Here is a 15,958-nt window from a genome sequence, read left to right on the forward strand (position 1 = left end):
ACCCTGTTGGTCATCTATGAACGTTTGAACATCTTGAAGAACAATCTGGCCTTAATGGCAATGCACTCTTAGAATCTCCACCCGGCACAGCCAGAAGAGGACTGGTTCCTCTCTAGGTTTCTTCCTAGGTTCCTGCCTTTTTTAGGGAGTTTTTAGGGTGCCACCTTTCTTCTACATCTGCACTGTTTGGGGTTTTAGGCTGGGTTTCTGTATTGCACTTCGTGACATCTGCTCATGTAAAAAAGGCTTTATATATACATTTGATTGATTAATTGGTTAGCAGACTAGGCCTACTTATTATTGGCAGGGTTGGATGATGACCACTTAGTACCCGCAGGGCAAGTCAGGAGTTACCTTGGCTTTAAAGTAAAGTAGCTTTGCACGAACCTTGGCTTGTATGAGATTTGATACAGGCAGATCATTTGTTATATATTTTTTGTTGGAATAGGGTTCAGTATGCAGCTTTTTAACCTTTATATAACTAGGCAAGTCAGTTAAGAACAACAGCTTATTTACAATGACGGCCTTCCGGGGAACATAACTGCCATGTTCAGGGGTAGAACAACAGATTTATTTTACATTGTAGGCTCGGGGATTTGATTCAGCAACCTTTCGGTTACTGGCCCAACGCTCTAACCACTAGTCTACCTGCCACCCCAAGCTTGAGGGTTTAGAGGCCATGACTATTTTCATGAATGTGTCAAGATATACATACAGGATTAAACAACTTGACTATCTCCATTGATCCTAGGTCCTGGCAGTTCTGTGCAGACTCAGGATAACTGAGCTTTGGAGAAATACGCAGGTTCAAAGAGGAGTCTGTAATTTGCTTCCTAATGATCATGATTTTTCATGAATTAATCACTGCTGAAGTGAAAGCCATCCTCTTTTGTTGAATGCTGCTTGTTAGTTAGCATTGCGACAATATCCATTTTTGGGGGGGATTGTACTTGTTCTCCTCAATTAGGTTGAAAAAAATAAGATGATCTAGCAGCAGTTAGTGCTCTTCGATATTGCATGGTACTGTCTTTCCAAGCTAGTTGGAAGACATCCAGTTTGGTGGAGCACCATTTCCATTACAATTTTCTGGAAGCTTGCTTCAGGGCTCGGGTATTTCTGTATACAAGGGAGCAAATTGCTTGTAACAAATGTTTTCGACTGCATCTAGGGTATTACGCAAGGTTAAATTTAGATGCTGTTCGTGGGTGAGTCCCAGAAAGAGGGCAAATTATCTACAAATTCTATCTTTTGGGAGGGGCAGAAAACAGTTTTCAACCAGGGATTGAGTTGTGAGACTGCTGTAGAGCTCATCACTCCCCCTAACTGGGAGGGGCCCAGAGACAATTACTCGATGCCGACACATCTTTCTAGCTAATTTACACACTGAAGCTATGTTGCCAGTTTTAGCCGTAGCCAGCACCATCTTCAGATTAGCCTTTACTTTGGTAGCCTTGTCCCCTTTTAAACAGTGTATGATCGCTGGATGATTATTTTCAAGTCTAACATGCGGGTAATGGAGTCGCCAATGACTAGGGTTTTCAATTTGTCAGAGCTAATAGTGGGAGGCTTTGGTGGCTCAAACCCCGTAACGGGTGGAGGAGAGACCTGAAAAGGCTTGGCCTCTGACTCCGACTCGTTGCTTAATGGGGAGAACCGATTTAAAGTTTCTGTCGGCTGAATGAGCGACACCAGTTGAGCATGCCGACAGTATTTCTTTCCAGAAGCCTTGAGAAAATTGTCTGGCTGCGGGGACTGTGCGGAGGGATTTATACTACTACCTGTACTTACTGGTAGCACAGACGCTGTTTCATCCTTTCCTACACTTAAATTGCCCTTGCCTAACGATTGCATCTGAAGCTGTGCTTGCAACATGGCTATTCTCACCATAAAGCGATAGTTCTCCTGTACATTATGAGTACATCGAATGCAATTGGATGGCATACCTGATCTTATACCTGTAGCTATGTTGTAGAGTAATTATATAGCATGCCTACCTGCAACAGGACATTAGACACCATCTTGAGCTGTGCGGTAAGCAGTGGGGGTCAAGCCCAACACTTACAAACCCTCCAGTGTATTAGCCCTCATAGCGTTGGCTGGGACATATTCCTGCACACCCCGTGACAGGTCAGGAAAGCCTGATCCCTACTAACCCTAGTATAGGCAGGCCTACTATACTTAACAGCACAGATAGTCTCTTGTTATTGTAGTGTTGGCCGTTAGACCACATAAATGCCAGTGTTGATCTGGGCCTGGACTGAGAGTCCAGGGTCTTGGTCCATTGGCACTAATCTCTGAAACACAAATAAACCAGTAGCCCTTAGAAACATATTGTGTAGATCTGGAAGTATTGGAAAGATGTAAGCAATATGCTTGAAGCTCCATCTTGGTCTCTGTGTTGTTTTTGTTTTTTAAATTGGTATTGGTACACACTGTTTTTTTTTGCTAGTGTAACAGGGTTGGTTATGTTTCCACTTGCCTCCAAAGAAAGGTGTATTTAGTGTTCAAGCATTCTTATTGGTTGGTTCAACTCTGATGACAATAAGACGTGTTGTGATTGGCCCCGCTTGCAGATAGGGGGAGATCGCGAACGCCAGGTCTTCCCAGTATAAAAATGTGATGCAAGGGATTTTGTCATCGACAGTCATCAATACAGTTAAACCCTGCACAACTATTTCCTTGTTTTCAATAAGTTGCAAATTGTACATTGCTCTTTGAAAATTAAATATTTAATACAATAAGTCTTTAAAAAAAAGCCCTGCACAACTAACGTGCTGTTTCCTATTTAACAACAGCAACATAAATAAATTATGCTCAACTGGGACCACTGGCTGATGTGATTTATTTGGACAAAACACAACGCAAGGAGAGTACGATTTACATCTGTTACACTAGCTACCTAGATTGGTCTCAAAAGAATTTGCTGTAGCTCTCTCGGATCTTGACTTGCAAGACACTGCTTATCTCTGCACTATAGGTACAGGCATGTACCTAGGAATATGTGCCGATCAATGTAATATAAAACCACTTCTAACCCTCTTTCCCCTAAACATGCATCACCCATCTAACTATTTGTAGCTAGCTAATAAACTAAACTATCGCCAGCTGATCGTTTTGTGAATAGAACTCCTGTGCATGGCATTCAGATTTGCTTTTTTGTATTTTTTTTGTATTTGTTTTTGCAAACTAATTATATATCTAGCCATCTATCTGTACCCATTGCTGATGATCCTTTGATCTCAACCATGATGCCTTGACGTCTGTGTGCAAGCTACATGCATGCAAAACACTTAAACAAATCTTTAGGACCAATGAGAGTAGAGCTACTGAGTTCTGACGTCACATACCCATGTCCATATATGGCATTGCGTTGGCAGCTATATTGGATTTTCTATGCGGTGACGTCCCTGGAACCGGGACACATTATACCTCTACCAATGTGGTTTAGCCGCTCATTAACTGTAACGGGCAAGTTTCACTGTTTTGACTGTCTCCGCAAGTTGTCAGGAGAGTTACATGTAAACTCAATGTTGTAAACGGTAATCGCCGGTCAATAGGCCAAATGGTTAAAGAGGAAGCGCCGTGTTAATTGCAATATATGATTGGTGGGTGGGTCTTAAATGCAAGCGCCAATGAAACGAATAGAATGAGCTGTATAAAAGACGGGGACGTTTCAGTTTCATGTAATATAATAGCCATTTATCACCGTTGTGCAAAAGTGTGGTGGAACTAGAATTACAGGGAACTGTCGTGGTTCGTTCGATTTGAGTGGCGTAATCATATATTTCTGTAGATAACTACGCGCGAGGTTGTTCCTCAACGCATCGTTCAGAATGGCTGGGCTTGTGAGTAGCAGAGGGTGTCACAAAATCAGGGGTTCCCAAATAAGAGAGCTCCTCGACTCCAAGCTCAACGTCCTTTTTGATTGCGACGGAGTCATCTGGAATGGCGAAACGGTAGTGGCAGGCGCGCCAGAAGTGGTGACGCTACTGAAACAGCAAGGCAAAAAGGTATTTTTCATCACCAACAACTGTACTAGGCCCAGAGCGAGCTACGTGACGAAGTTTATCCGGTTGGGCTTCACTGATGTCGCAGAGGAGGAGATCTTCAGCTCGGCGTACTGCTCTGCGGCTTATCTGCGAGACGTGGCGAAGTTGCAGGGTAAGGTGTATGTCATAGGGTGCCAGGGCGTTGTGAAGGAACTACGGGAGGCTGGGGTTCCCATAGTGGAGGAGGACACTAACGCACCCACTGGGACCATTTACGACTACCCGTTGGACCCAGAAGTAAAGGCAGTGCTGGTGGGATATGACGAGAAATTTGATTTCATAAAACTGGCCAAAGCCTGCTGCTACTTACAGAATACTGAGTGCCTGTTTCTGGCCACTGACCCTGACCCTTGGCACCCACTGCGAGGAGGCAGAATAACACCAGGTAGGTGTGTCACTAGTGAGGGTCCTGCTGGCTTTTGTTCCTAACCCAGCACTAGTACAGCTGATTTTTAAAGCGATTATCCAGTGCTGTTTTGTACTTATTAGACAGTAGTTCTGGAAGTAGCACTCACGAGCCAAAAGTGGTCCCCGAAAATGGTGTACTGTGTGCGAGGGGGCTGAAGCTCATTGGCTAGAACTCGAATTGTTAAGGGGCTGGCCCAAATGGGGGGTGGCTGTGCTCGGCACAGCTTCCAGGAAACAGTCACTTTCAAACTAGGGATTTTGTGGCTAATTGAGGTAAAACAGTAATAATGCTCATAGACTATGCATGTAGGAACTAGCGATGGGAAACATACTTTCTGAAGGCTTTGCCGCTTTCACCAAATGGTGCCAAAAACAGTTAATTACTCAGAGCTTCATTATCCCTTATCAATGTCCATTAGTGACTGCTGGTCAGCAATAAATAGCTGCATTTGATTATCGGATGTTTTTTCTCTCTCGTGGCACTCTGTGGCACAGCGGTAAGTTGTTGGCTTTAGTAGCTTATAATCAGTTGGAATTCCATTTCGCCTTCTAGTTTACTTTTTTTTATCATGAATTTCAAATTTTATTGGTCACATATTTAGCAGATGTTATTGATGGTGTAGGGAAATGCTTGTGTTCCTGTCTATGGCATTATTTAGGATGCTTAAGACAGAAGCTTATACTATATTAAATCAAACAAATTATTTGAATAACAGTGCAGAAAGTCTGGTTCCACATATTATTATTTTTTCTTCAAAATAGTATGTCTTTAATGGGATTTGACCTCATACCCTCACATCCCTTAATGTCCCATAGTTCCCTACTCTACCAGCTAAGCTACCTATATTTGTAAGTATGGTGTCCAGTAGATGTCAGTGTTTGAAAGCAGCTTGGAGTCAAAGAAAGCACCAGAACCACTGTGAAATCAATGGGCTCTCACATTTCGCAACAACCTGTTTGAAAAAGCAAATGATCAAACGAAGCTTTGGACATCATTGATGACGTACTTCTGATAAAGTGATGCACGCATCGGCACACTGCTTCGAAGTTAGCTGCTAAGCGATTTCTATGCATGCCTCTGAGCTCCGGTATCAAACGTAATATCTCTAGTATGAACTACGCATTGACACAAAGCGGTAGATTTGATAGAGGTAGATATGTATAGGGGTAAGTTGACTAGGCATCAGGATATGATAAACAGAGTAGCAGCAGCGTATATGATAATTGTGTGTGTATAGAGTCAGTATAAATGTATATTATGTGTGAGCAAATTATGGTGTGTGTGTTGGAGTGTCAGTGTCAACTCAGTCCATGTAGCCATTTTGTTAGCTATTTAGCAGTTTTATGGCTTGGGGATAGAAGCTAAGCTGTTCATTAGCCTGTTGGTGTCAGACTTGATGCACTGGTACCACTTGCCGAGTGGAAGCAGAGAGAACAGTTTATTGCTTGGGTGGCTGGATACCGATTTTCCAGGCCTACCTTTCACACCGCCTGATATAGAGGTCCTGGATGGCAGGGAGCTTGGACCCAGTGATATACTGGGCTGTCCGCACCACCCTCTGTAGCACCATGTGTTCGAGGGCAGTGCTATTGCCATACCAAGCAGTGATGCAGCCAGTCAAGATGCTCTCAATGGTACAGCTGTATAACCTTTTGAGGATTTGATGGCCCATGCCAAACCTTTTCAACATCCTGGGGGAGAAGAGGCGCTTCTATAACGACTGTGTGTGTGTGTGGACCATTTTAAGTCCTTAATGGTTTGGACACCTACTAATCATGATTAGTTGAATCAGTGTGTAAGTGCTGGGCTGGAACGAAAGCTTGCACATCCTGTAGTTGCCCAGGGGACCTGTGCAAGGTGAACATTATCTACCTCAATGTAACAGGGTGAATAGGGATACCATGTAGAAAGGGTTTACTACATTTTAGCCCTGTGGGGCCTGGACATACAGAATCCACATTCATTGTTACCTGTCATGCAAACTTTTCACAGCGCACTAGGTTGGTTGAGCACACCTGTTGGTTAAACAATTACAGTTTTTATCAGAGAGATGTTGTCAGTATTTGGTAGACATGAGCAGTTGTGTAGAATGGCTTTGAATGCTGTGTGCTGTGCAACTCAACCTGTTTTTGCTCCCAGCAACACACACGTGCTGCTCTGTTCATGAAATGAAGGATACTGCTCATAATGTTGTTTATAAATTGAACCCTGACAAAGGTTGTTTCGGGCATTTCCTCACTGTCTGGCTAAGTGGTCACCTGTACTGGTCCTGGAGAGCTACTGGTGTCTAGTTGGATATTAGGTTTTGAGTGCAGGCATTTTTTTCCTGCACAAACATCTTATTAAGGTACAGTCAACTCCTAATAAGAGCACATCAAATAAGTGTAAGCTTATAAGTGCAGTTCACCAATTGGTTTTATTTTACTTGACAATACAAATATCAAGCAGCTCCAGTTGACAACAGGCATTACAAATACATTTTTTGTTTAGGATTATTTTAGTGTGGCTTCAAAACAGCCCCAAGTCATTGCATTGCATAATTGAATATTTGTGCTAGGCTGGAACAAAAGCTTGGAAACCTTAAGAATGAAGGTTTCTGACCACTGCTGTACGTCAGTATGCCGTTTACAAGTTAAACATTGAAAAGGTAGTAACTGGTCATCTTCCCTGACTCTCTGGCGCCGCTTTCTCCTCTCCCTCAGGTTCAGGAAGCCTCACGGCCGCTGTGGAGACAGCCAGCAGCAGGAAAGCCACGGTGATCGGGAAGCCCAGCTGCTTCATGTTCGAGTGCATCGCCAGCCAGTTCAACCTGGACCCCGGCCAGTCCCTCATGGTGGGTGACCGCCTGGAGACTGACATCCTGTTTGGGGCTAACTGTGGCCTGGACACCATGCTCACCCTGACCGGAGTGTCCACTCTAGAGGAGGCGCACGGCTACAAGGACAGTGACGACCCCGAGCGGAAGGACTTCGTGCCAGATTACGTGGTGGAGACCATTGCCGATTTCATTGAAGCGTATGAAGAGGAGGAAGGCTGAGGAGGACTATAGAAAGAGGAGACCCCTGAAGCTGTGCCTGAGAGACCTGGGTCATGTTCATTAGAGTACGCAACGGAAAGCGTTTTAAACCGCTTTGCAACGGAAAGTGAAAATTCCCTCCCTGTTTCAATCCATTTGGTGCCTAATGAACACGACCCTGGATATGTCAGAAAAGGGATTAGTTTGGTGGTGTTATAAGCAGTCATTTGTAAAGCCTTTAAGAAGTCAGTGTGATGTGTTATAGTGCTTGCGACAGGCATGCTGTGCTTTTTATGCCGATAATCTTTGTCATGAGGCATGTAAAGATGTGGCATAACATTTTGGAAATGTTTTTGCAATTTACATGCTTATGGCAAGTGATGATGACATTGACCAGGATGCAATCAGAGATGCGTTGTAGACGAGCCCATTTCACTACAATGAAGATCGCGTTCACGGTAAAACGCTGAAGATGTCGACTCATGAGGAAATGATCTTTTAAATGTCAAGAACTGTGCACTTGTATACAACATGTCTTTGATTGAGTCCAGGCCATTGTGTAGTATTTTGAAAAGCTTTATGAATGGTGGCATAAGACCACCTGGAACATTATATACTGACACCAATAATGCAGTGTGAGACTCCACCTGGTTGTAGTTCCTAGTGTTCATTATTTGGGACATTTATTGGTGTAGTAGGAATGTCTTTGGTTGTACTGTAGTATATCATAGACGTCACCATATGAGCCCAATATACAAGCTGTTCTATTTTCCTTGAGACCATCCAGTGTTGAAATGGATAGGGATCCATCAAAGCGAATCATAACACCCAACGTAAATGGACTGAAGTCATCTAAACCCACAGAACCAACTGTGCTGTTCCACAGTCAAAACAGAAGATAACGTAAGCTGAAAGCTTCCCTTGCAGCACCTTCATCTTTAGTATACCAAACCAAATACTGTGTTAGGTTTCAATCCAACAACTGGTATACCAAACCAAATGTTGTTTTTGGAGCCAACTGTCCAACATTTAGCTCTGGATATATGGAAATATGGCTGGAGATTTGGTTTGATGGAAATATGGATAAAATACTTGGTTTGATATTGGTTAGTTTTCCCACCATGTCAAACCTTTGTTAATGTGTGCCAGCAGCCTTGCTGTAGTTTTGGATCCTTTGGTCAATGAATCCTTGACCGTAACAAATATGACATGGAAGGTGCTTACGAGTGGTCCTGAATTGATCATTACCAACAATGAAATGTGTAGGACTGTATGTAGATCTAATTACCTTTTGATAAGCCTTCTACTGATCTATTCTACAAGTAGTAATATTTGAATAGAACTCCAAGTGATACCAATGTTCAATGAACTGAAATGTGAATTTGCAGTGGAAAATATTGTACAGTAGTTTGGTATTTGAAAGTCAAAAAGGAACTAGTATGTTCCTTAACCATACCACTGTAGAATGTTAAGTTGCTGAAATGTTAACTATTAGGTGTATTTGGGAACTGGATTTTCAATGGTTTTTTTTATCGACAGGTGGTTATTAACCTGGAGAAGGGTGTGTGGATTTCAGTCAGGGTAATAACAAGAATGGCAGACAAACATTATTTTAATTGAGGGTATCACCATTTTTTTTATCAGTCTTTTTACTTAGCTGGAGGTTGTGCTAGAATTTTATTGTAAGACTTAAGACACATTTTCATACTGTAGATGAAGTACCTATTTCAATGGAATGCCAACCTGTTTTGTATGAACTTCATAGACATTCTGCATATTGTGAATTAGGTTTGTACATTACTTAATGTAGTGTACAATTGCGTTTTGTTTTTTAATTAAAACTCTTGCTTTGTATAATTTCTGTCACACTTGTTCTCTACCAGGTCATCTCCAAATTTGTTATGATGGAGAAAGCCCTTGAGGACAAAATGTTCCTCAATGAATCAAGTCAGCAAATTAAGTTTAGGCTGAAATTGAAGCCGGTCAAGGCTAGACTGAAATGACACACCTGGAAATGACTAATACACTCCTCCGTATGTGTTTGGACAGTGCAGCTGTTACATTTAGCTCTATACTCCAGCATTTTAGAGGAGAGAGAACATTTCATATTAGGCAACATCACATACACATGGTTGGTTCGCAGATGTTAATGCGAGTGTAGCGAAATGCAGACTTAGAGAATGTCTGCTTTTATGAAGGTATTTTCATACATACTGTATCTGTTTTACCATTTAGAACTTAAATCACTTTATGTATCTAGTATCTCCCCATTTGAAAAAGTCATAAGTATTTGGACAAATTCACATAGTGTATTAACCCTTTACACTCGTGGGAATTGGCCTACATGGATAGGACTAAATTGAACTTTCTTACAGAAGAAATATAAAAAGCATAAGCATAGTAGCAATTGGAGATTATGGCAAAATTATTAGACCAAAGTTGAGGACAGCAGTTCAACCCAAACATTTGGGCTCATAGGTGGCACAGCGGTTTAAGGCATTGCATCTCAGTGCTAGAGGCGTCACTACAGACACCCTGGTTCGATTCCAGGCTGTATCACAACTGGCCGTGATTGGGAGTCCCATAAGGCGGCGCACAATTGGCCCAGCGTCGTCTGGGTTTGGCCGGTGTAGTGCATTTGACATTTTGCCGCATTTGATAACGATATCTGAAAATACTGTACAGCGACTACGTTCCAATTAAGCTGCTTATCAATGCCTGAATCTGCCATTTTCAACCCTGATACAGGTAGGAGAGTAAAGGGTTAAAGAAGTCAAAACTGGGGAGAGGTTAGCATGTTTTCTTGTAGACTCTGTTACTTTCTCACTCATTATTCATGATTAATTCATGATTTATAATCATGTCAGCATCAACATGAATTAAAAAGTGTTCAGAAACACTTAAAAGGAAATTACTCGAGTCAGCATACACCATTCAGTTACTATTGGGCAAAACATCACCTCGTCTCCAGGCTATTACTCACAGTACTTATAAACCTGTGACATCAATGATTCAAAGAGTGACATTAGAATTCTATGGGAGTGACCTTACTGAGTAAAGCATTTGTCGAGCCGTGGCTCTGTTAACAAAGCTGCACAAGACAAGTACAGGGGAGCGTTAGGGGGAAGGTGTTGTGGGAGATGATTGATTGGTTGGTAGATTAAGCCTCCCTGTATTTTCTAATGAAGGCCAAGTTTGAGCGTTGGTCCACAAGACTTCGCGCATTTGGGCAGAAGTGTCTGGGAACGAGATTAGGCCAAAACACAACCAAAACAAACTGCAAATTCATTTTTAGAGTTACAAGCTTGAGGAAGTCATTGTGTGCAAGGAATATGAGAATAAATACTAAACTTTTGATTACTTTAACACCCTATAAGCAAATTTGTCCAAATACACGACTTATTCACTTGGGGGACTAGATACATAGTGTTTTCATTTCTAAATGGTATAACAGATATGTATGAAAATACCCTCAAATAAATAGGTGACAGTCTGTATTGTTGCCTCATATGAAACATTTGATCTCGAATCCAAAATGTTGGAGTATAGAGCCAAATAAAACAATTTTGCTTCACTGTCCAAACACATATGGAAGGGAGTATATATATATATACAGTGCCTTCAGAAAGTATTCACACCTCTTAACTTTAACATTTTGTTGTATTACAAATTGGGATTCAAATTGATGTCATTTTTTGCAAACGATCTACACAAAATACTCTGTCAAAGTGGAAGAAAAAGTACCTCCACCCTCCAAAATATTGCACTAATATACCTGTATATTGATTAGATAAGTATTCAACCCCCTGAGTCAATACATGTTAGAATCACCTTTGGCAGCGATTACAGCTAAGTCTTTCTGGGTAAGTCTCCAAAAGCTTTGCGCACTGGTGATGAAAAATATTTGCCCATTATTCTTAAAAAAAAATTGTCAGGCTCTGTCTAGTTGGTTGTTGATCATTGCACGAAAGACAATTCCAAGTCTTGCCATAGATTTTCAAGCCGATTTAAGTCCAAACTGAAACCAGGCCACTGAGAAACATTCACTGGTAAGCAACTCCAGTGCCTTCAGAAAGTATTCATACCTCTTGACTTATTCCACATTTTGTTGTGTTACAGCCTGAATTCAAAATGTATTAAATATGATTTTTTTTATTACCCATCTACACGCAATTGCCCATAATGACAAAGTGAAAACATGTTTTTAGAAATGTTTGACATTTTTTGGAAAATGAATTTATATAAACATTCACACTCCCTGAGTTAACTTTGTACAAGCTCAGTCAAGTTGGTTGTTGATCATTGCTAGACAACCATAGATTTTCAAGTAGATTTATGTCAAAACATTAACTCGGCCACTCAGGAAAATTCACTGTCTTCTTGGTTTAGATTATTAGGATCCCCATTAGCTACTGCAAATGCAGCAGCTACTCTTCCTGGGGTCCACACAAAACATACATATACATGACAAAGTACAGAACAGTAATACACAAGAACAACATAAGCTATTACATTAAATAAAAAATAAAAGAGCTATATATAGGTTAGACAAAAAAAGAAATGTGTCGGTAAGCAACTCCAGTGAAGATTTGGCCTTGTTATAGGTTATTGTCCTGCTGAAAAGTAAATTAATCTCCCAGTGTCTGGTGGAAAGCAGACTGAACCAAGTTTTCCTCTAGGATTTTGTCTGTGCTTAGCTCTATTCTGTATCTTATTTATAAAAAAAACTCCCTTGCAGATGACAAGCATATCCATAACATGATGCAGCCACCACCATTATTGAAAATATGAAGAGGTACTCAGCAATGTGTTGGATTTGTCCCAAACATAATGCTTTGTAGATTACTGCATTGTTGTGTTTGGAGCTTGCAGGAATGGCATTTCATTGTAGTTGTGCACATGACATTAAAACTTGTATTCAGGACAACAACAAAAAATGTAATTGCCACATTCTTTGCAGTATTACTTTAGTGCCTTATTGCAAACATGATGCATGTTTTGGAATATTTTTTTATTCGGTAGAGGCTTCCTTCTTTTCACACTGTCATTTATGTTAGTATTTTGGAGTAACTACAATGTTGTTTGTCCATCCTCAGTTATTCTCTCATATTAGCCATTAAACTCTGTAACCGTTTTAAAATCACCATTGGCCTCATGGTGAAATCCCTGAGCGGTTTCCTTCCTCTGCGGCAACTGAGTTAGGAAGGGCGACTATCTTTGTAGTGACTGGGGGGTATTGATACGCCATCCAAAGTTTAAAATGAATAACTGCACCCTCTACCAATAGGTGCTCTTCTTTGCGGACCATAGGAAAACCTTGGTTCGCAAAGTGGAATCTGTGCTTGAAATTCACTGCTCAACTTAGGGACCTTACAGATAATTGTATGTGTGGGGTACAGAGATGGGGTAGTCATTTAAAAATCATGTTAAACATTATAATTGCACACAAATTGAGTCCATGCAACTTATGTGGATTGTTGAGCACATTTTTACTCCTGAACTTTAGGCTTGCCATAACAAAAGGGTTGACTACTTCTTGACTAAAGACAATTAAACTTTTCATTTGTAACCATTCCTACAAACATAATTCCACTTTCACATTATGGGGTATTGCGTAGATCTGTGAAAACATCTCCATTTAATACATTTTAAATTCTGGCTGTAACAACAAAATGTGGAAAAAGTGAAGGGGTGAGAATACTTTCTGAAGGCACTGTAGCTGTTATCAGGTAGATAACTGATAGCCATGACAATGGAGCGTTTACAGTTTTTCGCTTTACTTTGCATAATACATAGGCTATTAGAAGAAAACTAGACAATGCTTGAATCTGCATACTTCCTATCTCATATCACAATACATTCAAAAAAGCATTTGAGATTATCAGCACTGCTTGAACATAAAAATAAAAATTTCAGCGCTCTGATCCAACAGGATCTAGAGATAAATGTTTCCTTGTGCATTTTATATTGGAATCTCTGGTAGTTATGCTCCTAAAAAGCTACACAGTACTGAATAAATATCCAGAGAATGGTTTGGCAGGTTATCAGTGAAGATGTCTGTTACTCTGGTCCACCACGCTGTAAAAGAAAATTAAGAGACGAATACATTCTTGACTGTTACAGCAGAAAAATACTTGAATTTCTATCTTCTATGATGACAAGTACCTGTAGTGGTATTGTTGAACTCTGAAGCTGGGGTTGAACCCCATTGTGATTGACTGTACATATCTTACCTGGATGTACTCCATCTCCTCTGGACCAACTATCCTTCTTCGATACCTCTGGGGAAGATCTCTGATAGTTGCAGCGGTATCTGAGGTTCCCGGGAGGCGAGTCAAGGGTGATGGTGCAGAGGTCAAAGGTGAACTGTGTGTACCACTGGACTGCTGTGCTGCGGCAACTCCCACTTTCAGCACCTCTTGGACTGAATAAGTTACAATAGGTTTAGACCCCAGTTCTAGTCTTAGAACATATTGCCAGTTATTTTCCGACCCATGGCTGTGCGGCGATACTTTTCCCACTTCTAAAGGAATATGGGTAATCGGTTCTGATTAGGAGATCGTCCCGCGGTGCCCAGGAAATAATGACATCCAATTGTTAGATGCTACCATCCCCCCCTCCAAATCAAAACATGGATTTCATGTTATGTTTTCGCTTCACGCGCACAGCTGTCTGTGTTTCACACCCGTTTGTCCTAGCTAAATCAGCCTTGTAATACGAGCACCATGCTACCGCAGACAGGAAGCAGACAGGAAGCAGACAAGAAGTAGAATGAAGCTTGTGCATGCAAACATTGACATCCATGTTTGGTTTTGATTAGGAGAGAGGGTGGTAGCATCTAACAATTGGATTGAATTGTTTCCTGGGCACCGCTCAGCGTGCAAACAACGCATTCTTTATCAGAACAGTCCACCGACCACAGATATGCCTAACGAAGTGGGAAAAGCGTCGCCAAAAAGGGTTGGTAAATAAGTTGCACGGGGGCTAGAGTTATATTGTTAGAGGGAGACCCAATCTCTGTCTAGAACCACCAGGCTACAATAGGTATAGGTGGTCACAACCCTGATCCCTGAGGTTGGCTATGGGACATTCTCAAATGGTTTGCTCTACTCTTCCATCCTCTCTTCCTTTTGAAAAACATCAAAAGTAACTGAGGGGAGGAGAGAATGTGGAAACAAATGTTTTTGTATTAAATGAGACTCTCCTTAACTTGCGCGTCATCATGCAAATTATGTATACTGTGATGAAATAAGTGTAAAGTAGTATAGATAAAAGGATAAGTAGCATATCATTTAAAAATATGTGCATGCTTTTCTCCTTGAGTATTCAACAGCTGATTCAAAGGGGGTTTCGAGGCGGAGGACAGTCCTCTATTCGCCTTTTGGCATTGACACTTTCCAGGTCAGGGAGGAGTCGAGGACGGACTTTTGTCCAATTGAGATTCTCCCTACGTGCTTAGCCTAGAAGCTTTTGTTCCAGTCCAGCATTAATACCTGGTTCAACTAATCTTGATGAAAAATCTGCACGTGACCAGTGGTTTTACACACTATTTGTTCCAGTATAGGCAAGGTGCCTGTCACATGTCATACTCATATACAGTATACTTGGGTCATTATACTTGGGTCACTAAGGCGATGAGGAAACGTTATAAGTGGCGAGTGAAGGCGCACAGCCTGGTGGATTAAAATCATAGTTAGGCTACTCATATATTGCTTTTACATTTTCTTGAAATTATATCATATGAATTAATGATGAGCGAGTAAGAAATGAGTGAATGAAACTAGCTAGCACTACCCTTTCAAACAGTCTACCGACATGCACTGAACTAGAACGAACATTAACGCATAAAATAGCGCGTTGGCAATATGGATAGGTTACAGAATGTGGGATACACAAGTTATACCTTAAATGAAGCAACAAATCTACGTTTTTCTATTCTTAAATATTGTATACCTGCACAATTGCTCTTCCAGCTGCTGCCATCTTTCTTCACCAGCATCATCATCGTATCGTCAACAAAGTTAAAACAGTACTTCCGGGTCACGGAATTTCCGACATTTTCCAAATAAAAGTTCCTTATGTAATCTTCTTCTTCTCTGAGTTTTATTGGTCGAATACACTCATAAGGTGTAATGTCGCCACCTACAGTACGGGATAATAAAAAATACACCAAAAACTAAACGTGTCTTGGATGAACAAATCATACTAATTACTTATTTATATTTTTTTATTATAAAAAATAAACACAAACCAAATTCACGCTCCTACCCTGAATTTCAAACAAAAACGGCACTATTCAGATCCCTACACAGGCTCAGGAACCTGGAAGGGGGGAACTTCTTCATTCAGTACTGGCACCCCCCTTGGGTTGTGCCGTGGCGGAGATCTTCGTGGGCTATACTCGGCCTTGTCTCCGGATGGTAAGTTGTTGGTTGAAGATATCCCTCTAGTGGTGTGGGGCCTGTGGTTTCCAAGAAATGGGGA

The 15,958-nt window shown here is 41.2% G+C and overlaps 2 protein-coding genes across 2 annotated transcripts; one reads left to right on the top strand and one right to left on the bottom strand.

Moving 5' to 3' along the window:
- Positions 1 to 3,408: 3,408 nt before the first annotated feature.
- pdxp (pyridoxal (pyridoxine, vitamin B6) phosphatase) lies at positions 3,409 to 9,331 on the top strand. Its single transcript, XM_029657671.2, has 2 exons — positions 3,409 to 4,434; positions 7,161 to 9,331. Exons 1-2 carry the CDS (start codon positions 3,834 to 3,836, stop codon positions 7,493 to 7,495), a joined length of 936 nt encoding a protein of 311 aa, XP_029513531.1. The 5' UTR covers positions 3,409 to 3,833; the 3' UTR covers positions 7,496 to 9,331.
- LOC115128970 (alpha-ketoglutarate dehydrogenase component 4-like) lies at positions 6,856 to 15,521 on the bottom strand. Its single transcript, XM_029659107.2, has 3 exons — positions 15,428 to 15,521; positions 13,708 to 13,898; positions 6,856 to 13,552 (listed from the first exon to the last, which is right to left on the bottom strand). The coding sequence occupies exons 1-3, from the start codon at positions 15,477 to 15,479 to the stop codon at positions 13,535 to 13,537; spliced, it is 261 nt and encodes an 86-aa protein (XP_029514967.1). The 5' UTR covers positions 15,480 to 15,521; the 3' UTR covers positions 6,856 to 13,534.
- Between the last annotated feature and the right edge of the window lie 437 nt (positions 15,522 to 15,958).

Source organism: Oncorhynchus nerka, linkage group LG4 (assembly GCF_034236695.1).
Source record: "Oncorhynchus nerka isolate Pitt River linkage group LG4, Oner_Uvic_2.0, whole genome shotgun sequence".
Classification (NCBI taxonomy): Eukaryota; Metazoa; Chordata; class Actinopteri; order Salmoniformes; family Salmonidae; genus Oncorhynchus; species Oncorhynchus nerka.